The 22,987-nt window shown below is 45.1% G+C and overlaps 1 protein-coding gene across 1 annotated transcript in view; it reads left to right on the plus strand.

The window, feature by feature from the left end:
- Positions 1-3,294: 3,294 nt before the first annotated feature.
- Positions 3,295-22,987, plus strand: part of NPFFR2 (neuropeptide FF receptor 2) — a 46,394-nt gene continuing 26,701 nt past the window's right edge. The window contains exons 1-2 of the mRNA XM_048482739.1: positions 3,295-3,389; positions 3,507-3,749. Of these exons, the coding sequence (XP_048338696.1) occupies positions 3,295-3,389; positions 3,507-3,749 (338 nt within the window). The remainder of the gene's footprint in view (positions 3,390-3,506; positions 3,750-22,987) is intronic.

Here is a 22,987-nt window from a genome sequence, read left to right on the forward strand (position 1 = left end):
GAACCAGGGGGCATACATTGAAAATGCTGGGGGGAAGAATTAGGACTAATAAAAGGAAACACTTCTTCACGCAACGTGTGATTGGTGTTTGGAATATGCTGCCACAGGAGGTGGTGATGGCCACTCACCTGGATAGCTTTAAAAGGGGCTTGGACAGATTTATGGAGGAGAAGTTGATTTATGGCTACCAGTCTTGATCCTCCTTGATCTGAGATTGCAAATGCCTTAACAGACCAGGTGATCGGGAGCAACAGCCTCAGAAGGCCATTGCGTTCACATCCTACATGTGAGCTCCCCAAGGCACCTGGTGGGCCACTGCGAGTAGCAGAGAGCTGGATTAGATGGACTTTGGTCTGATCCAGCTGGCTTGTTCTTATGTTCTTATGTTCTTAAGGAAAAGACTACAGTTCCCATGAGGCTGGGGAGGGACTACAGTTCCCACAAGGCTGGTTGAACTTGTGCAGTAAAGAATGTTTACAAAGCACATCAAACTCCCAAAAGATAATTATTTGTAATACAACACAGACATAATTGTACATTAACAATATATCGCTATGGAGTGCCAGGTTTATTTCAAATACTGTTTTCTTCAGGTGTTCACAGTCATCATATTACCTGAGGAATCTTCTGCAGCTCGCTCACAAGCCCAAAGACCACTCGTAAACATTCAAAATACAACAGAGCACCGACGGACCAGCCAATTCTTGAATATGGAAAGATGAAGAAGAGTTTGGGTCTAGAACTCACCTTTCTCTCCTGTAAAATGACTCAAAGTGGCTCACAAACTCCTTTCCCTTCCTCCCCCTGCTACAGACATCTTGTGAGGTAGGTGGGGCTGAGAGAGATCTGACAAATTGTGACTAGCTCAAGATCACCCAGCAGGAATGTGGGAGTGGGCAAACAAATCCGGTTCACCAGATAAAAGTCTGCTGCTCATGTGGAGGAGCTGGGAACGAAACCCAGATCCCCAGATTAGAGTCCACCGCTGTTAACCTTTACACTTTGCCGGCTCTCAGAACAAATTGGGACTTGTATCCTGCTTTTCCAGTCTCAAAGCCGCTTTCACACGCCTTCCTTTCCTTTTCCCACAACAGACACCTTGTGAGGCAGGTGGGGCGGAGGGAGTTCTGAGAGAACTGTGATTGGGCTGAAGTCACCCAGCAGGCTTCACGTGGAGGAATGGGGAAACAAATCCAGTTAATTAGATGAGAGTCCACTCGTGGAGGCGTGTGGAATCAAATCCAGTTCTGTAGATTAGAGTCCACTTGATCTTAACCATTATACCATGGTGTCTCTCAGAAGTATGATTTGGATTTATACCCCAGTTTTCTAAACTGTAAGGAATCTCAAAACAACTTACAAAATCCTCCCCCTCCTCTCCCCACAAAAGACATCTTGTGAGATAGGTGGCACTCAGAGTTCTGAGAGAACTGTGATTGGGCCAAGGTCACCCAGCAGGCTTCTTGTGTCGTAGTGGGGAAACAAATCCAGTTCACTGGATAAGATTCTGCCGCTCCTGTGGAGGAGTGGGGAATCAAACCTGGTTCTCCAGATTAGAGCCCACCTGTCCTTTGCCACCATACCTCACTGACCCTCACCAGAGGGAATCCCAAACACAAGTACCAAAGCCAGAGAAAACTTGGGCCATTCTCGCTGTGAACATAACGGACATACTGGGCAACAGATGGTACAGTGGCTAGTGAATAAGGCCTTGAGAGACGTGGATTCAAATCCTTCCTTGGCCAGGTTTGTCTCTCCACTCTTACACCCCCAGACTGCCAGGTAACCTTGGGCCAGCCACAGACCTCTCTGAACTCTCAGCCCCACCTACCTCGCCAGGTGTCTGTTGTAGGGAGGGGAAGGGAAGGAGTTGTCAGTGCTTTGAGACTCCTTATGGTTGAGAAAAGGGGGGTATAAATCCAAACTCTTCTTCTTCATCGTCTAAACACGTACAGGATCGGGGCGCCACATCAGCCAAGGATTTTCATTTCTTTTAAAATAAAATTTCCCGTCAAATGTATCGGTCAAGCTTTGGCTTGTCAACTCGTGGTCGGGCAAATTGCTGGATATTTTTTTGGGGGGGAGGATGAGTGGGAGTGTATCATCATCATCATCATCATCATCATCATCATCATCATCATCATCATCATCACCACCACCACCACCACCACCACCACCCACCCACCCACCCACCCCACCACCACCACCACCACCACGGTTGATTTCACAGCTGCCAGTTCTTCGGCTGGTTACTGGCCTTTCAGTACAATTCGAGCCTCACTCAGAGGCTTAAGAAGTTGTAAAGTATCAGCCAGTGGTGGGATTCAGCCGGTTTGCACCACTTTGGCAGAACTGATTGTTAAAATGGTGCTTGTAAACAACCAGTTGTTAAATTATTTGAATCCCACAACTGGTATCGGCCTAGTATTCAGGCGGATCCTCTATTATTATTATTATTATTATTATTATTATTATTATTATTATTATTATTATTATTATTATTATTATTATTATTATTATTATTATTGTTGTTGTTGTTGTTGTTGTTGTTGTTGTTGTTGTTGTTGTTGTTATATTGATACAAAAACAGTTATACACAGCAAACAGGATCAATATGCTGGATTTTGTATTACATCACATGTCGGACACTTCCCAAGCATCTTTTAGGCACTGCACCCAATGTGCCGATCACCACTGGGACCACCTTTTTTATTATTATTATTATTATTATTATTATTATTATTATTATTATTATTATTATTATTATTATTATTATTATTATTATTATTATTATTATTCTGATATGCCGCTCTCCCCCATAGGGCTCAGAGCGGCTTACATTTAATAGATTAAAATAAAATACGTTAATAAAATACATTAAAATGAATACATTAAAATACAGTTAATGAAAAACCCATAGTAGGATATAGTGACACAGAGCCCACCCTTCCATAGGAACTGGTCTCTAAGCCGGGAGATCAGCCGCGATTCCGGGAGACCTCCAGACCGAGGTTGGCAACAGCGAGTCCCCCTCCCGAGCCTCCCGCCGGGAGATTGGCTTCCGCCCCAGAGCCAGGAGGGCTGCTCGCTTGGGCCAAGAGGCGACGGCGGCTGCGCTCTCCAGAGGCGAGTCCGGAGCTGGGAAGGCGTGGCGGCGGCGGCGGCAGGGGAAGGCGAGGGCTGGGCGGCTGCGCTCCTTGCTCCGCTCCGGGGGGCTCCGCGCTCCGCCCCTGCGCTCCAAAGCCGGGCTGGGCTGCGCGCTGAGCGGGCGCCTGGTTGCGGAGCTGCCCGGCCATGCAGCACGCGGTAGCCCTGGCCCGCCGGAGAAGGTGGCCGGCAGCCCAGGGCGCTCCAAGCCAGCCTGCCTCGAGGGTCCCTGCCCTGGCTCGGTAAGTGCGCCTTCGGCTTGCGCTCGGGGGGGATCGAACCGGGGAAGGTTTGGAAACCCAGATCGCGGGGAGTTTTTTGTTCTGGACGCGAAGTATGCGTGGCTAATTCCTTGCGAGGGCGAAAGGGGCTTCTGGAGTCGGGAAGCCCCCTGCGCTGCCCCACGCCCCGGTGCCGGCTCAGGCTCTCTGCACATGCACAGATGGCTCTCGCCTTAATTCCGACGGCTGTTCCGAGATCGGGCGTTGGACACAGGAGAGGCGGATCCGGACTAGTCCTGACTCCCTTCGGCAGAGCGGTCCTCTCAGCGTTTCCCCGGGAGTAGGTCCCACTGTACTGGGGACTGAGCTCCGCGGCTTTCGGTTGCTATCCCCTCTTAAGGGTGGGGTGAGAATCACTCAGGGTCAGGTCTACATTTTTTTGATGGAGGGGAGAAGTACAAAATAATGGCTCTGGTACATATATAAATGTATGTATGTATGTATGTATGTATGTATGTATGTATGTATGTGTGTGTAAATATGTATATATGTATATTCCATATATATACATATATAATCAATGTATATAGTCAACAATTATTTGAAATAACAGCATAAATTATTACACTTATTACACTTGCAGCATAAATTATTAAACCTATTACACTTTTTCTTTATTTTATCTTTAAATGTTTGATGTATGTATCTATGTATGTATGTGTGTGTGTGTGTGTGTGTATACATAATATGTGTGTTTATATATATGTGAATATGTATGTATATGTGTGTGTGTATATGTTTGCTTTTAAATTCCTTACATAGACATATATAATCAATGTATACAGTCAACAATTCTTTTAAACGGTAGCAGAAATTATGTTGACCTTTCTATTAATTAATAATTACACTTTTACATTATTTTATCCATCTTTAAATGTTTAAAGTGTGTATATATGTATGTGTATATATAATGTGTGTTTATGTATATGTGGATATGTATGTATATGCCTGTGTATATACATGTGTGTATATATATGTTTGCCCTCTCTGTTAATCAATAATTACACTTTTACATTATTTTATCCATCTTTAAATGTTTAAAGTGTGTATATATGTATGTGTATATATAATGTGTGTTTATGTATATGTGGATATGTATGTATATGCCTGTGTATATACATGTGTGTATATATATGTTTGCCCTCTCTGTTAATCAATAATTACACTTTAACATTATTTTATCCATCTTTAAATGTTTAAAGTGTGTATATATGTATGTGTATATATAATGTGTGTTTATGTATATGTGGATATGTATGTATATGCCTGTGTATATACATGTGTGTATATATATGTTTGCCCTCTCTGTTAATCAATAATTACACTTTTACATTATTTTATCCATCTTTAAATGTTTAAAGTGTGTATATATGTATGTGTATATATAATGTGTGTTTATGTATATGTGGATATGTATGTATATGCCTGTGTATATACATGTGTGTATATATACGTTTGCCCTCTCTGTTAATCAGTAATTACACTTTTACATTATTTTATCCATCTTTAAATGTTTAAAGTGTGTATATATGTATGTGTATATATAATGTGTGTTTATGTATATGTGGATATGTATGTATATGCCTGTGTATATACATGTGTGTATATATACGTTTGCCCTCTCTGTTAATCAATAATTACACTTTAACATTATTTTATGCCTGAATATATTATTAAAATGCCTGAATATAAAAACCCAACCCCAGCAGAAGGTTTTCCAGCCCAGCCGTATCTGAGACATTCTTAAAAATACAGCATGCACAATTTTGACTTGGGAAAGACCAAACACCGCTCCTGCTTCTTTGCAGCCTGGTAAAGATACAGTCGGAGAAAAGCTGTATCAGGTAATGATGCTGCTCAAAAGTCTAAACTGAAGCCGCTGTACTTTTAGGTCCTGGGAAAGACTCTCTTGGGGGGAAAGGGCCAGTAATGCTAGGAAGCGTTGAAGACAGTAGGAAAATAGGAAGACCCACCATGAGATGGGTTGATTCCATGAAGGAAGCTGCAGCCCTCAATTTGCATGACTTACCCTGCTCAAAGGAGAGCCATAATGCTCGCCAGGTTTAATGTTATGCCTTCTGCCTTGTTACATCATTTTAACAAGGGGGGGGGGACATCTTTTATGTACACTGAGAGCATATGCACCGGAGACAAATTCCTTGTGTGTCCAATCACACTTGGCCAATAAAGATTCTATTCTATTCTATTCTACATGGCAGATTTAATAAGCAAGAAAGGGCTAAAAGATTGTGCCCATGTAGCGATGGCTCAGTTGAATCTCTGGCCCACCAGTGGCGTAGGAGGTTAAGAGCTCGTGTATCTAATCTGGAGGAACCGGGTTTGATTCCCCGCTTTGCCGCCTGAGCTGTGGAGGCTTATCTGGGGAATTTAGATTAGCCTGTGCACTCCCACACACGCCAGCTGGGTGACCTTGGGCTAGTCACAGCTTTTCGGAGCTCTCTCAGCCCCACCCACCTCACAGGGTGTTTGTTGTGAGGGGGGAAGGGCAAGGAGATTGTAAGCCCCTTTGAGTCTCCTGCAGGAGAGAAAGGGGGATATAAATCCAAACTCCTCCTCCTCTTCTTCTTCTTCTTCTTCTTCTTCTTCTTCTTCTTCTTCTTCTTCTTCTTCTTCTTCTTCTTCTTCTTCTTCTTCTTCTTCTTCTTCTTCTTCTTCTTCTTCTTCTTCTTCTTCTTCTTCTTCTTCTTCTTCTTCTTCTTCTTCTACACTGTCTCAGATTCAAGGAAATCAGATCCAAGTACATGAATCTTACTCCTTTACATTTACCCCATCTCCCTGATTTAATTAGATTACACTACTTGTTGGACAATCCTGATCCTTCTCTCTGTATGATAGTGGCAGACTTTCTCCTGGAAATTACTAAACGGCAGTAGATTTCCTTCGACCTAACATTTATTTCCTGTATTGGATATGCTTTTTAATCCGTTTTTTATTATTGTTGTACTGTTGTCTGTGCCAATAAAGGCTTGCTGCTGGTGAAAAATGTGCATGAATTGAGCAAGGCCGTTAACAAGGTACGGTCCTGGAAATCATCCATTCATAAGTCAGAAGAAACTTAATAGCAGGCAATATACATGAACTCTTGTCCCCCCCTTCCCCAAGGCATCTTTCCTGTGCGATTGAACTCCCCCCACCTCCTGCCGCCCCCCTCTCTGCTCACTACCGGGAGATCCACCCCCCCTTGATCCCGCCCTGCTCTTTAAGATGCTTTCCCCACTGAAACTTCACTTGGGAAAACTCTTGGAAAGGAGATCTTGGGGGCAGGTAAATCCTTTTGAAATTTTCATGGGCGTCAAGGAGTGATGGGGCTCCGGAGATGAAGCCTTAACTCTTAAATCCCTCCAATTTGTATCGAGGGAGAAAAATGGTTTTGCCAAAGCACTGGTGTGTGAATGGCAGGCTGTAGATAAGAGAGGCAAAGGGATCCATTTGGGGCATTGATCAGTGGTTTCATTCCACAAGCCACCCACCCCACCCCCCGCCGGTTTTTGCTGAGTATTCTGTGCAACCTGTCCAGATGAATGTATACAAAGATGTAACTTCCACTTGTGCAGTATGGTGTCTTCATGCACAAATGCAAAAGCCTTTGCTCTTACAGCAACAGAGGTGGTTACCCCCTCTGCGAAGACTGGCCCAGGCTAGTGACAGTAACCTTTCTCAAAAAATGCCGAGCTCTTTCCAGTGATGTTTTACCTCCTTAATTCCACTAGCTGTTGCCAGCTGCTCTTGGATATTGCTTATTGTCAGAGACTGCACCTAGTTGATTGAGATGCATTCCTAGCTCAATGTACTTGTTACAAACTATACGTGCAGTTATTGTATCTGGTTGATTGAGATGCATTCCTACCTCAATGTAATCACTGCAAGATATATGTAACCAGCCTGCTATATATTACCACTGCTGCAATTGTTAGGTGGGGGAGAGGGGGTGGGAGAAGAGCAGAGAAAAACCAGAATGGCAAGGGATGGCTTCTGAACGAAAGAATCTTGCTCCTTGCAGACCGAAAGTGTGAAAATTTTTTTCAGTTCTTAAAGGTCAGTCCCTTGCTAGCCAAATATGGTAAGCAGATATGTCTTGGGCCGTCTCAGAGCCAATTAGTTGGTTCCCCCCCCTTTCTTCTCCTTTTTCTTCAGGCTTGTTAAAATCCCCTTGCAAGATGGCTAGAAGTAAAGAATCCCGGCTTCGTAAAGGGAAAACCTTGAACCAGATGAATTACTATGAGCTGTGAGTTCCCAAAGCAACTTGAAGTAAGACATGGAGATCAGTGCGGAAGGAGGCAAGCATATCTTCCGTTCCTTTTAAAAAAACCCATCTTGCTTGTCCGCTCAGCCTTGGTATTCAGATGGAAACTGTAGTAACTTGTTGTTTTTATGGTCCTGGCAATTGTACTAATGGTTGTGCTGGGTTTGGAACGGTGCCCTCAATGGTTGTGCTGGGTTTGGAACGGTGCCCTCAAAAAAGGAGCTGGCGTGGTGCAGGGGTTAAGAATGGAGGACTCAAATCTGGAGAACCGGGTTCAATTCCCCACCCCTCTGCTTGCAGCCTGCTGGGCGACTTTGGGCTAGTCACAGTTCTCTCCAAAGTCAGCCCGTGCGGAGGCCAGCAATGGCAAACCACCTCTGAATGTCTCTTGCATTGAAAACCCTACGCCACAGGTGTCAAACTTGTGGCCCTCCAGATGTTATGGACTACAGTTCCCATCATCCCCTGCCAGCATCATGCTGGAGGGGATGATGGGAACTGTAGTCCATAACATCTGGAGGGCCACGAGTTTGACACCTATGCCCTACGCTGTGACACACACACACACACGAGAAGAAGAGTTTGGATTTATACCTCACGCTTCTCTCCTGTAAGGAGACTCAAGGTGGCTTATAAGCTCCTTTCCCTTCGACTCCCCACAACAGACACCTTGTGAAGCAGGTGGGGCTGGGAGAGTTCGGACAGAACTGTGACTAGCCCAAGGTCACCCAGCAGGAATGTAGGAGTGCAGGAACACATCTGGTTCACCAGATAAGCCTCCGCCACTCAGGAGGAGGAGTGGGGAATCAAACCTGGTTCTCCAGATTAGAATCCACCTGCTCTTAACCACTACACCTCAAATTACAGTGAACGCATGAACAATCTGTGTGCAGGGTACTCTTGATTACCAGTATATGCGCAACAAGTGCTTCTCATGTTGTATTAAGCACATGGGTGGCTGAACATAGGATTGAGATCCACATTTATCCAGGTACTGGTACCCAGTTTTATTTGGAAGCTGAACGCACAGCGGCTACTTTTTACAAACAGATGTAAGCAAGTATGTGCAGAGCACGCTTCTGTGTTCGTTGCAACTTGTGAACAGGTCCTCTACGAGTGGAGATTTTAAATTTAAAAGGGGTGCGTATAAGATACCCTGTTTAGATAGAGCTGCTGTCAGAAATATAGATGGCATTAACTGCGCCTCTCTTTTTAGTAATCATATTTGTTCCGCTGACATTCCAGTTGTTTCAGAACTTGGCCTAGTTTAAAATTAAAAACAGTAAATTATGACAATTGAAGCAGTTGATCTCGGTCTTTCATCTTTGCTGAGCAACAAGATGTTTGAGATTAAAAACAATGCCTTTTTATCAAAGAAACTGAATTAAAAAATAAGGGAATAACCCAGTGCATTTTATCCCACCCTTTCCCCCAAGGAGCTCAGGGTGATGTGCATGCTTCTCCCTTTCCGTTTTTATCCTCCCTACAGTCCTGCGAGGTAGGCTAGGATTAGAGAAAGAGAATGGCCCACCGTCACTTTGTGGTTGAGAAAAGCAGGGTCTAAATCTAAACTCTTCTTCTTAATGTGAGGAATCTGCAGCTGGCAACTGTTGGGTCAAATTTGAGTCAAGAGCTACCAATTTAGAGGCAGGACAATTTAGAGGCAGGACAAGATTAGAGGCAGGACAAGATTTGTGTTGGGGGAGCCATTTTTGGAGGGCACTGAGTTTCCAGTAGTTTGCTTGGATAGAAGCTGGACAGGTGAAGGCACGGAAAAAAATGGGGGGAAAAGCTTCTGTTAGAACTTGGTGGTGGTAGTGGTAAGTGACATCAAATTGCTGCCCCTTATCTATCATGTCCCCCCCTTAACCTTCTCTTCTCCAGACAAAACATCCCCAGCTCCCCAACGCTCTGTTTGTTGGGCATGGGAACCTTTGACCATTTTGGTTGCCTTCCTCTGGACCCGTTCCAGCTTGTTAATGTCCTTCTGAAATTGTGGTTCCCAGAACTGAACACAGGACTCGAGGTGAGGTCTGACCAATGTAGAGTGGAACAATTATCATATCACATTGGCTAAGGATAACTGCTATGCATACAGTTGATGCATGCACTATACCACAGGTGTCAAACTCGCGGCCCTCCAGATGTTATAGACTACAGTTCCCATCATCATGCTGGCAGGGGATGATGGGAACTGTAGTCCATAACATCTGGAGGGCCACGAGTTTGAAACCTATGCACTATACTTTCAAATACATTTTTTAAAAAAACTATTTTATTGGATTTCTGTGACGCCTTTCCCCTTTTGGGCTCCGGGCGGTTTCCATCAGATAATTACACAAATTCTGCAATATTTATATATTTTCTGCAGTATAGCTTTATCATTTAAATGTGAACAGTTCTGGCCATGGTTAATAGCCTACAATGTTTGGTGATAGCCTATTATGAAAGAGTTCGGTTATCTAATGAACGTAGCTTTGACCCGAAAGCTTATACTCCGAAGAATCTTTTCGGTGTCTGGGTGCTACGGGACTCAAATCTAAAGAGTTCATTTGGGTGCTGTGTGGTTTCCGGGCTGTATGGCCGTGTTCTAGCAGCATTCTCTCCTGACTTTTCGCCTGCATCTGTGGCTGGCATCTTCAGAGGATCTGAATCTAAAAAGTTCATTGTTTTCAAGATTATAGTGTTTAGCCTGGTTGTCGTATTGTAGTTCCTGGGGACTGTTGGTTTCCATCCAAATAATATTTTCTTTTGTTCACAACAAAATTGGTTTTCTAATTTCAATGAAGTTCATCATCTTGTAGCGGACAAAAAACTAAAATGTGCCGAGGTCGCACAGAGTTTAAAAATTTGCAGCGCACCCTTTGTCTGTCTTTCTCAAGAACTAGGCATGTTTCCAATTTTGCTTGAAGAAAACTACAGAGGCTGTTCTAAATGGTGTTACACTGAAGTCAGTTGACTCAGGAGGGAGTAAACTTGTTGATGCTTTTAGGCATTTACGCTTTTAAATTTGATGAATGTGCTGAGCTGTACAACATTATATGATAACTAATTTATGGATGATACATTTGATGTTGTTCAAGTGAGGGCGTAAAGTTCAGGGAAAATTTTTGAGTGTCCTTCAGTTTTCCCTCAGATTTCAATTCCCCCCTCACAAAGATTCTTTCCCCTTTCTGCTTTCCATTTTTGGTGGCCTTCATGTTAAACTAGCAGCTAACAACGGTTCTCAATGCACAATGTGTTTGAGCATTGCTGAGAAGTGAAGGAGGAACAGGATGTGTTATTGAGAGTCCTTCTCAGCCAGCTGCCAACTCTGCTTGAGCTCCAGCGCTAAGAAACTTGCATGTTCCAAGTGCTGGGACTGTGGCATCTCTGATGGGTTTAGGCTGATAGCTAATGCCTGTTTGTGTAATGTGAAACGGCTGTATGAATGCCAGCTTGCTGGCAAAACTCCTGATTGCTTTTAACGAGTGAGGACTTCTCTCCGAGCGGCTCAGTTCGGCACCTTTTGAAAAGGCAATATCATGCGAGAGGTATAGTGCAACGTCCTTAATCCAATTGCAGCGGCAGCGGTCAGATCCGATAGGGCTCTTCTCGCACACCTGCTGCGGATATTCTCCACTCTCGAGTTCACGGTGGCCTTGCTTCTGCTGGGTCAAAAAGCTCTCCAACTCACTTATCTCCTGCTTATATCCCAGTTGAACTTACTTGGGCTAGAATTATTTGGGCTGACTCTGGTGCTGCTGATCATAGATTATGTGTTGTTTACTGTTTCTGGTTTCTGTTTTTGTCTCACGGGTCCTTGAAGCTGCTGTGTGAAACTGGGACGAAGAGCATGGGACAGAGAGCATGAAGTAAGAGTGCATGGCCCTTTTAAATAGCTGCCACGTGGAAGTTGCTTTCAGGGGCTACCTGTGATGGCTAGCTCAGGAAGGCAAGCTGAGGGCAGAGGGTTTCTAGAACCTAAGTTGGTGTCCAGTGGTGTCCAGTGTGGTGTAGTGGTTAAGTAGAAGAAGAAGAAGAAGAAGAAGAGGAGGAGGAGGAGGAGTTTTGGATTTATATCCCCCCTTGCTCTCCTGCAGGAGACTCAAAGGGGCTTACAATCTCCTTGCCCTTCCCCCCTCACAACAAACACCCTGTGAGGTGGGTGGGGCTGAGAGAGCTCAGAAGAACTGTGACTAGCCCAAGGTCACCCAGCTTGTGTGTTGTTCCTGGTTCCTGAACGTCATAGGAGTCTTGGTGGAACACCTTGGTAGAAAAGGTCTGTCACAGACTCTAATGGCCATTGGGGCTTAAAATCTGGGGCCTGGGGGCACTTTGGTTACATTCACCATTTGGGAGCCACAGTGGTGTATCACCAAGGGAGCGGGGGAGTGGGGTGCATGATGCACCGGTTGGTCGCCAGTGCGGGGGCATGGTGGAGGTGAGACAGGGGTGTTCTGGGGCATGATGGGGGTGTGGCAGGGCACAGCAGAGGTGGGATCCAGCAGGTTCTCACCAGTTCCCGAGAGTGGATTACTAATTATTTGTGTGCGCCGAGAGGGGGTTACTAATTGGGTTCGCTTTTCCGCCTCCACGCCCTTGCCTCCCCGAGAGGCATCCTGCCTTTGAACGTGAGGGTTCCGTATAGCAATTGCAACTAATAATGCAACTCCCTGAACTGGGTTAATCCCTTTCAGGTACTGCAATTCATGGATTCTCAGCCTTTCGTACCTTTTATCTCACCAGTCTCTATCAAAGAACCTGTGTGTTTCACCATTGCTGTGTTCAGATTTGTGAGTTGGGGCATTTTCTATAATGGGATGATGATTTAGAAATGACCTGGTGCAAACAAAAAATTGGGGAGTTGTGGTGGGGTGGCTGCCCATGTGGGGGGGCATCCAACTCAGGTTTTGCCCAGGGCTCAGGTTTGCCTAGGTATGCCTCTGCCCCCTTTGCTGAGGGGGGCTGGCGAGGGAACCTGTTACTAAAATTTTTGGATCCCACCACTGGGGCACAGGCGTGCCCCAGGAGCAGTTCCCCCTCGCTACGGCTCTGGGGAGAATCAAGGAGGTGGCCGTGTCGACCTCCGCTGATGCACAGAAGATGCGGCAAAAATGTGATGTGAATGAAGCCTCTGGGACCGGCTCCTTCCCAGACTTTGGAAGTGTCTCAAGCAGGCACACTGCAGTTGTCAGCTCTGTAGATAAGCTGTCCTCAGACTTTCAGTTCCTCCCGTTAATTACATGATACTCCTCTTTCAAATGAGAGCGGCAGAGAAGTTCCTACGTTGTCTGGACTCTGCTGTGACTTGAATAATTATTTTAGAGCAGTGTGGATTCAGGCCGGTCAGCAGGATAACAGGAGGTTTCAAAAATTGAGTCTCAAATCTATTTGGCTTTGATATAGAGTTTCTCGTTGTGAAGGCATAGTTTCTTCTCTCCGCCTTGTTGGCTGCAACGCCGAGTTACCCACAGGAGGGTGATGTGGAGAAATCCGATTACCTCGCGAAGTGTCGCAGATGAAGTTTGATGTATTCCATTTCCTGCTTAATCTCCTTTTATGAAAAAGGAAAATGTTTCAAATGAACGAGAGCCGAGCAGCTGCTGTGAGCCAGCACGGTGTTGAGTTTTGAGTTTTGCGGGGGAAACCCAGGTTCGAATCACAGCTGTGTCATTGGGCTGCGCTGGTTTTAGAAATTCCTGGGAGTTTGGGGGGCAGTGCCTGGGGAGAGCAGAGTTTGGAGAAGGGAAGGACCTTGGCAAGCATGTGATGTTCTAGGACTTACATTTCTCCTGGACTCTATGGTGTGCCGTAAATAGCGCTGCCATTTCCTCCAGTAGAACTGATCTTGGTATTCTGGAAATCAGTTGTAATTCTGGGAGACCGAAGTTTTGTGGCTACACACCACTTCACACCACTTGATAGATAACTAGGCCTCCCCAGACATGACAGTCTCACAGGAAAGAGTTATTGTTGTCATCTTGTCTCAGGCTGGCACTGAGGTGGCTCCTGTAGAATCTGCTGCTGACCTTGGTGCTGGGTACAACGAAAGTACAGGTTACCAGAGGGCCGGCATGGTGTAGTGCAGGGGTGGCGAACCTTTGGCACTCCAGATGTTATGGACTACAATTCCCATCAGCCCCTGCCAGCATGGACAATTGGCCATGCTGGCAGGGGCTGATGGGGATTGTAATCCATAACATCTGGAGTGCCAAAGGTTCGCCACCACGGGTGTAGTGATTAAGAGTGGGTGCCCTCTAATCTGGGGGACCGGGTTGATTCCCCACTCTGCCACTTGAGCTGTGGAGGCTTATCTGGTGAACCAGATTAGCTTGTGCACTCCAACACATGCCAGCTGGGTGACCTTGAGTTCTTCAGAGGTCTCTCAGCCTCACCCACCTCACAGGGTGTTTGTTGTGGGGAGCGGGGAGGGAAAGGAGATTGTAAACCCCTTTGAATCTCCTTACAGGAGAGAATGGGGGAATATAAATCCAAATTTTAATAGGGTTGGTTTTAATGTGTATAAAGCCATAATTACTTATTTAACTAACTTTGGTATTATTGATTTTATTTTGTGCTCTATTGTATACCTTGTTCACCGCCCTGAGCCCTCCGGGGGAGGGCGGTATACAAGTATAATAAATAATTATACCCCCTGAACCTCCTCCTCCTCCTCCTGCTGCTACTGCTGCTGCAGGGGGATTCAATAGAGATACATGTGTATCCATCTGCCATGTTAGGCAGAACTCTCTTTGCAACTGTGAACCTGATCTGCTTCCATAATAAAAACTTCTTCGCAATGCACCAGAGTCTTGATTACTGGGCAAAGATCTGGGGATATAACAGAAAGACATCTCTAGGTTGTTTCAGGGCATTTCGTAGCTTCCCAGCAAATCTGTCGAAATCAAAAACAATCCACATTCCAGATGCCCGGGGGCTACTTTCTAACTGACCCGTGCTGCTCTGGAAACACGTGCAGTTGTCAACCCAAGGAAAATATTCGGATAGAGGAGAATCTGGAAGTATACCATCCCCCCTCCTGCTTGAGCAGCATGAAGAACCGAGATTTAGCTCCTTCAGACAAAAAGGATATTGGTTCTGTTTGTTTCCCAATAAATATCTTCCTGTCTAAGAAGGATTCTGCACCTGGCTTTATTGTCACATGTGCCACCAGTGGCATTTACACGCTTAAAAGGGCCCGTGATGGAACGCTGATGCGCTTCAGTGACTGTTTTGTGGAGTCTAATCACTGTAGAGGTTCCCGGCGAGTCTCTTTCGACCCGAATCCAATTTGTTATCTTGATTCGGCTGCCAGGTTTTCTGCGGCCTCTATATGAAGGAAAGTCAGAAGAGGGCTGTGAGGATAATTTACAGTATTGGAGACTCTGATTTATCCTGAACGTTGGCCAAGGGTTACCTTAACATACAAGCTGTCAAATTAAGGCAGCAGGTGTTACGCGAAATTATGCACCTGAAGCAGACGAAGAAACAGAATTTGCCCTCCTTGGATTCAGTGTCTAGACAGATTTCCTAGCTTGAGTAAGTGACCTGTTGTTGCTATAAAAGAGTATCTGAATTGCGCTCATAGAAGTCGAATCTTAACCCTGTAGATTTAAGGAAGTGGTAATTAAGCTTAGAATTGTTTGTTTACAGATTTACTGCATTCTTGCTAGCAGTATACAAGGGCTAGTCCCGTGGTAGTGAACCTTTGGCACTCCAGATGTTATGGACTACAATTCCCATCAGCCCCTGCCAGCATGGCCAATTGGCATGGCGAACCAATTGGCCAAAGGTTCGCCACCACTGGGCTAGTCTGTCCAATTTATCAGCCAATATTTTTTGCTACCAATTGCCACATTAATGGCTAGAAATGTTCTGCTTGCTTGGCATTTAAAAGAAAGCGGAATATTTAAATGAAAGCAGAATGTGCGATTCTGGGCTGTAGTCAATAGGAGTATGGTGTCAAGATCGAAGGATATAATTGTACCTCTCTATTCTGCATTGGAATATTGTGGACCAGAGGTGGAGCTACAAGGGGGAGGGGGCGCGCGTTGCGCCGGGCGCGTGCCTGGGGTGGGGGGGCCCCCAAAAATTTCAGGTTTGTTTTTTGTATTTTTAGTGTTGTTAAGTTTTTGGCCTGCAGGGGGCGCAGTTTTTAGGCTAGCAGCACCAAAATTTCAGGAATTTTTTTGGGAACTCTCCTGATGATACCACCCAAGTTAGGTGAGGTTTGGTTCAGGGGGTTCAAATTATGGGATCCCAAAGGGGGTACCCCCATCCTCCATTGTTTCCAATGGAAGCTAATAGGAGATGGGGGCTACACATTTAAGAGTCCATAACTTTGGACCCCCTGAACCAAACTTCACCATACTTGGGTGGTATCATCAGGAGAGTCTCCTAAAGGTACCCTGAAACGTTGATGCTGCTAGCCTAAAACCTGCACTCCCTGCAGTTTGAAAACTGAAAAAACAATAAAAATACAAAAAAACCCCAAAAGAACATGGGCGGGGGGGGGGGGCAGCAAACCTCAGATTTTGCACTGGGCTCCATTTTCCCTAGTTACACCTCTGTTATGGACAGTTTTGGGCACCACAATTCAAGAAGGATATTGACAAGCTGGAATGGGTCCAGAGGAGGGCAACCAAAATGGTAAAAGGTCTAGAATCCATGCCCTACGAGGGGAGACTTAGGGAGCTGGGGATATTTAGTTTGGTGAAGAGAAGGTTAAGTGGTGACATGATAGTCATGTTTAGATATTTGAAGGGATGTCATGTTGGTGAGGGATCAAACATGCTTTCTGCTGCTCCAGAGACTAGGACCAGGAGTAATGAGTTCCAGATGAAGAAAGAGAGATTCCACTTAAATATCAGGAAAAACTTCCTGACAGTTAGGGCTGTTCGACAGTGGAATGCACTACCTCGGAGAGCGGTAAAGTCTCCTTCTTTGGAGGTTTTTAAAGAGAGGCTGGATGGCCATCTGTCAGGAGTGCTTTGACTTTGTGTTCCTGCATTGCAGGGGGTTGGACTTGATGGCCCTTGGGGTCTCTTCCAACTCTATGATTCTATGACCCTTGACTCTTTCAAATTGCATAGCTGCAATTGCTGTTTGGACATGTGGCATAATTCTGTAGAATGTGTCTGCCAACAGCTTTGGCTGATTCTGCACAGGTCAAAGAGAATGGGCTGAGGCCATTTTTAAAAGCATTTGGGGCGGGGGAGGAGTTCCGAGAGAACTCGCCCCCCCCAAAACACTTCTAACCCATTTTATTTGCCAGAACTCAGATTAAATGAAATTCTGCTTTGCTAAATTAGCAGCTTTTTTCTTTAACCCAGGTTTCAAATGCTTTCTGCTTGCCTATGCAAGCCAGGAGCGTTCTATGGCCACACCCTTCCATCCTTTGTGCTTTGATTATATGTTCCTGCATTGCTGGGGGTTGGACTTGATGGCCCTTGGGGTCTCTTCTAACTCTATGATTCTATTTTGGAATACTAAATTCCAGACTTTGCTGTAGCGTGGAGCATTTGTATAATGTACAGAGGCCACGTTGCTTCCCCACAAGGGTTCAAGAGCTCTGTTGGATCAAGAGATTTGCCACCTGTATCTAACTTATTCTAATTTCAGCCTCCTTTTTGACAGAGAAGTGGAAGAGGAGTTTGGATTTATACCTCACTTTTCTCTACCATTAAGGAGTCTCAAAGCAGCTTACAAACTCCTTCCTCTCCCCACAACAGGCACCTTGTGAGGTAGGTGGGGGTGAGAGAATGCTGAGAGAACTGTGCAAAGCCTATGGTCACCCAGCAAGCTTCTGGTGAAGGAATGGGGAAACAAGCCTGACAGGGTGGCATATGTTCAAGGGCTGCAACAGGGCTGTTCCTGGATTGAAGGCCGGGTGGAAGTTGACTAACATGAGCCCCGTCCCCAGGAACACCCCTAGCCCATCCCCAGCTGCGCTGGCATCCAACTTCAGGTTCTTTGGCCGGTATCTTATGCTGGCAGGGTTGGCACAGCTCTGTACTGGCTCCAAATGCCAATTTGCCCTCCCCTTCACCCAGATGGAAGTTCTGTCGAATGTCCTTTCTTCCGAGGCAGAAACAATTCAAGCAGAATATTAGACACTTCCTTTGTTTGGGAAAGCTTGCTCTTTCATCCAAAGGTTTGCATGAAGCGTTAGCTAAGAAACCTCGTCTGGAAAAATTCTAAAGGTAAGGGTAACCTGATTTCCTAACATTGCCGTGACTGATGGCAGCGCTATATTTAACTATTGAAGAAGAGCTTTAGAGCAGGGCATGCGTAAAAACAGAAGAAATCTGCCAAAATTTACATCTGCAGCAATTTTTCAGTCAGCTAATTTGAAAATGCCTTCTTAGCTTATTTTTTAGCCCAAGTAAACCTTCAGCTGTGATAATCATGGGGATCCTTTTTGCATCAAGAGAATTAAAGACCACTTCTACTGGCCGTTGTGGGTAGTGGGTAGCCACTACGCAGTGGCGTAGTGGCTAAGAGCAGGTGCACTCTGATCTGGAGGAACCGGGTTTGATTCCCAGCTCTGCCCCCTGAGCTGTGGAGGCTTATCTGGGGAATTCAGATTAGCCTGTGTACTCCCACACACACCAGCTGGGTGGCCTTGGGCTAGTCAAAGCTTCTCGGAGCTCTCTCAGCCCCACCTACCTCACAGGTGTTTGTTGTGAGGGGGGAAGGGCAAGGAGATTGTAAGCCCCTTTGAGTCTCCTACAGGAGAGAAAGGGGGGATATAAATCCAAATTCCTCCTCCTCCTCCTCCTCTTCTTCCTCTTCTTCCTCTTCTTCTCTTTTTTTTCTGGGCTGTGTGATCGTATTTGGTAGCTTTCACTCCTAATGTTGTGTCTGCCTCTGTGTCTAGTACCTTCAGAGGCATGTCACGCCTGGATGTGTTTCTCTCAAAGGCACAGTGTGAGCAATTGTGTGCTGGACAAAACATACTCTACTACACAATCACTCTGCCCTTTGCCTTGGAGAGAAACACATCTTAGTCCCCTTCCGCACATGCAGAATAATGCACTTTCAATCCACTTTCAATGCACTTTGAAGCTAGATTTTATTGTGCGGAATAATAAAATCCACTTTCAAACAGTTGTAAAAATGGTTTGAATGTGCATTATTCTGCATGTGCGGAAGGGGCCTTACTCTTTTGCCTTTAAGATCGGGTGCCTGTTTTTAAACAACCTTGTTGTTTTATTTTTTTACTCATATTTATTACTAGTAACTGCTGCTTTTAATGGGTTCTAATGGGTTTAAGTTTGTGTTGTGTTGATTTGCTGTCCTAGTGAACAGCCACATTGTGAGCCACCTCGAGCCCTTCGGGGTTGAGGTGGCCTATAAATGCAACAAACAAACAAACAAACAAACAAATACTGTAGCATGGCTCTGAAGATGCCAACCACAGATGCAGGTGAAACATTAGGAGCAAAAACTGTCCGATCTTGGCCACACAGCCCGAAAAACCCACAACAGCCAGTGAACGGCTTCAACAATACGTTGACTGCCCCTATTGCTGCAACTAGATTTCTTGATTTAATTAGCACTAGAGATGTCCTTGATTGTTTCACGAGAAGGTAAGAGTCACTGGAAAAGACATTAATGGTAGGAAGAGAGGATTGACTCAAAAAAAAAAGCCAAGGCCTTCACAGAGCCAACGTGGTATAGTGGTTGAGAGCTGTGGACTGGGTTTGATTCCTCACTCCTCCACATGAAGCCTGCTGGGTGACCTTGGAGAACTGGGGTTGATTCCTCACTCCTCCACATGAAGCCTGCTGGGTGACCTTGGGCTGCAAACTCTCTCAGTCCCACCTGCTTCACAAGGGAGGAGGTTGTGGGGAGATGAAGGGAAGGAATTTGTGAGCTATTTGAGACTCCTTACAGGAGAGAAAAACAGGATATCAAAACCAACTCTTCTTCTTCAGTTTGCAAGACCTGAGCAAGGCTGTCAGCGGTAAGACATTTTGAAGGCCTTAATTCATATAAGTTGGAAGTGACTTGAGGACACAGAACACACACAGCTGCTAAAATACTCACAGGTTTGGATCCCATTCTGCTCACCAGTCATGAGCAGACAGCCAGTTTTTCATCAAGCAGACAGTTGGCGAGCAGCTCAGGCAGTTCACTGGGTTCCTTACTGCATATTCAAACAGTATGGTATCATTCAAGCAGCAGCATTTCATGTATGTGTGTTCCCACATAGCCTCATAGAAATCCTGGTTTTCTCTTTGTCATCGCAGATGAATCTTGGCTTATATTGAATCAGACCCTAAGTCCATCAAGAGTTGTATTGCTTTCTCACACCAGTAATGGCTGTCTCACACCAGCAATGGTAGAAGAAGAGTTGGATTTATATTTTCCCTTTCTCTCCTGTAAGGAGACTTGTAGAGGATGAGTTACCTACTCTCCTTAAACGTGGGTTTGGATTTTGAACTTTCACACGACTCAGAGAAAAAAAGACAGTTTCTTTAAAAACAAATTCTTAAAGTTTATTGAACTCAGCATCATTCAACAAACTATAGTCAATTGGCATGCTATGCATACAATTAATTGAATAAGAGCAAACAGAGACAAAATCACTGAACCTACTAAAATCAAAATATAAAACTTTTCCATAATCGCTTAGCAGGCAAAAAGAGAAATCAAACAGTTCTCATAATTCAAAAGACAGCCTCTAGCCAGTGTAAGGTAGCATTGTGTATATAGCGCAGTTAAGAAGGGGGGGGGGGGAGTAAGAAGAAAAGGGGTAAGTCTATTACAATATTGAAAAGCAGATATAGGGGAATTGCATGTCAGGTGATCCCAGTGGATCAAATTGGTGCTAATTAACTAAAGCAGGTGAAGTAAATCTTCATTCTTATCAGGTGTTGTGGCTAAAAGTTTATTGAAGTTCCAACCGTTAGCAAAACTTTGTACAGCTGGGCCGAGACCTTCAATTGACCGTTACTCGGTACCAGGATGGAAAAGCTGGTGGGAAGCCAAAGATAGGCAAATATTTTCAAGAACTATTTCTTGAACACACAACAGAGGGGCCATGGCAGTGATATTAAACTGTTACAAAGTTCACATCAAATGGTTACACGTAAAGGCTACATACAAAATGGCTATGGTTAAGCTAATACAGACACTTTCTCTACAAGACTCAAAGGGGCTTACAAACTCCTTTCCCTTCCCCCCTCTCAACAAACACCCTGTGAGGTAGGTGGGGCTGAGAGAGCTCCAAAGAACTGTGACTAGCCCAAGGTCATCCAGCTGGCATGTGTTGGAGTGCACGAGCTAATCTAGTTCCCCAGATAAGCCTCCACAGCTCAAGTGGCAGAGCTGGGAATCAAACTCGGTTCTCCAGATTAGGGTGCACCTGCTTTTAACCACTATGCCACGTAAGGCCATTCGCGTCACGTGCAACCTGATCCTGATAGCTGGAAATGCCAGAGATTGAAGCCTGGACCTTCCACATACTACTAAGCCACAGTTCCTCCTTATTGCTGCCTTTGCTTGGCTGCCGATCAGTTAAATGAAGAGGGAAAGAACCAGTCAGTGAGCCAACATACTTAGCTGCCATTAATGATATTCAATTGATGGATGTCAAGTCAAGTCAAGTATTTATTGTTGATGGATGTGCATTTTTGCACAGCCTTATGGGAGTTGTCATTCCCTTCCCACGTCAATTAATTGAGGATATTGACTTTGGAAGAGGATTTCACCTATTGTGCAGATGCAAAAGATGGAAACTCGACTATTAGAGCTTCCATGCAGCTCCAATGCTGCTCACCAGCCACTCGGTTATATGAGGAAAAGTCTGGATTTATGCCCCACCTTTGTCTCTTGTAAGGAGTTTTAAGGCAGCTTACAAACTCCTTTCCCTTCTTCTCTCCACAACAGATACCTTGTGAGGCAGGTGGGGCTGAAAGAGCTCTGAGAGAACTGTGACTAGCCCAAGGTCACCCAGCAGGCTTCATGTGCAGGAGTGGGGAAACAAATGCAGTTCACCAGATAAGAGTCTGCTGCTCATGTGGAGAAGTGGGGAATCAAACCTGGTTCTCCAGATTAGAGTCTACTAGACCACACTGGCTCGCACTTTTCCACTCAGCGTAGCCCCTTTGCACGACTGAGCACCAGGGGCGAACCACCCAGGGGGACCTATGGGGTCAAATGCCCCTGGGCTGTGGCCATTTAGTCACGCAGGGGGCAGAAAATCGCCCCCATACAGGGGGGTGGGGCAAAAAACTCAGATTTTGCACTGGGCTACATTTCCCTGGTGAATGCAGTTATCAAATGGCCTGGTCCACCTGCGAGCCCTTTTCATTCTGAAATGTAGGACACTCTGAATCCTCACAAGGTTATTCCAAGCCAACTTTGATCAGTCCCTTGCTTTGAATTCCTTTTTAAAAGAGAATCCTTGGCTGCCTTGTTGTTTCTTTTTATGACTTCAAAAATCAAAATAGAAAAGCATTATAAAACATGCAAGGGCCGTAACCGTGGAAGAAGACCTGCAATTTTCTCTTATAATTATAACCGCCATTAACCAGCAGTGCTGAATATTTGTACAATAAAAGCACAACAAAATTAAAACGGGCTTCATCGCAGTTACTTTTCCCGTTACAATTCTTGGAAATGTTTTGGACTCTTCAGTTAAGTGCCTTGTACATAACATTTTTTCAACTCGAAACGAGATCTGCGCCTGTAGAAAATTCTGCCTCGTATTTTCCAGTATTTGTTTGTGACTGACTGATGAATCATGAGCTAAAGCGGCAGGTTTTAAGCCTCTCGGGTTAGCATAAATATTATTCAGTGCTTTGTCAATCATGTAGAGTGACTGGTCATCTCTGATGATTACTCAGGAGGAAACTGCTGCCTTGATGCACCCTCAAGCTGCTGTTTTCGTATATGCCTTAATGCTCTAGTTCTTCGAATCCTTTAGATGATGGTCATTTTTAGTTTTTCACCTGGCAAATTTTTGCTCAAACTTTGGGAAAGGTCACCTATGCTGGTGCATTTCCTACACTTCCAAAGTAACAAAACAGCTGTAAGTTCTTGCTCCTCATCAATTGATTACATAATATTGTTTGCAAATAGTTTTGGACCCTGAAGTTTATAACCATGCCTATGGTTTTTGATGAGTAGTGACTCCTAGCTGTGACAGTGGCGGAAAATGGATTCAAGTTGCAGCCAAATTATGACGGTTTTCAGGGCAAGAGACACCCAGATGTGCTTTGCTACTACCTGCCTCTGTGTCATAACACTGGACTTCTTTGATGGTCCCCCATCAAAATATGAACCGGTCTAGCCCTGTTTAACT

The sequence above is a fragment of the Sphaerodactylus townsendi genome, unplaced genomic scaffold (genome assembly GCF_021028975.2).
Source record: "Sphaerodactylus townsendi isolate TG3544 unplaced genomic scaffold, MPM_Stown_v2.3 scaffold_20, whole genome shotgun sequence".
NCBI classification, from domain to species: Eukaryota; Metazoa; Chordata; class Lepidosauria; order Squamata; family Sphaerodactylidae; genus Sphaerodactylus; species Sphaerodactylus townsendi.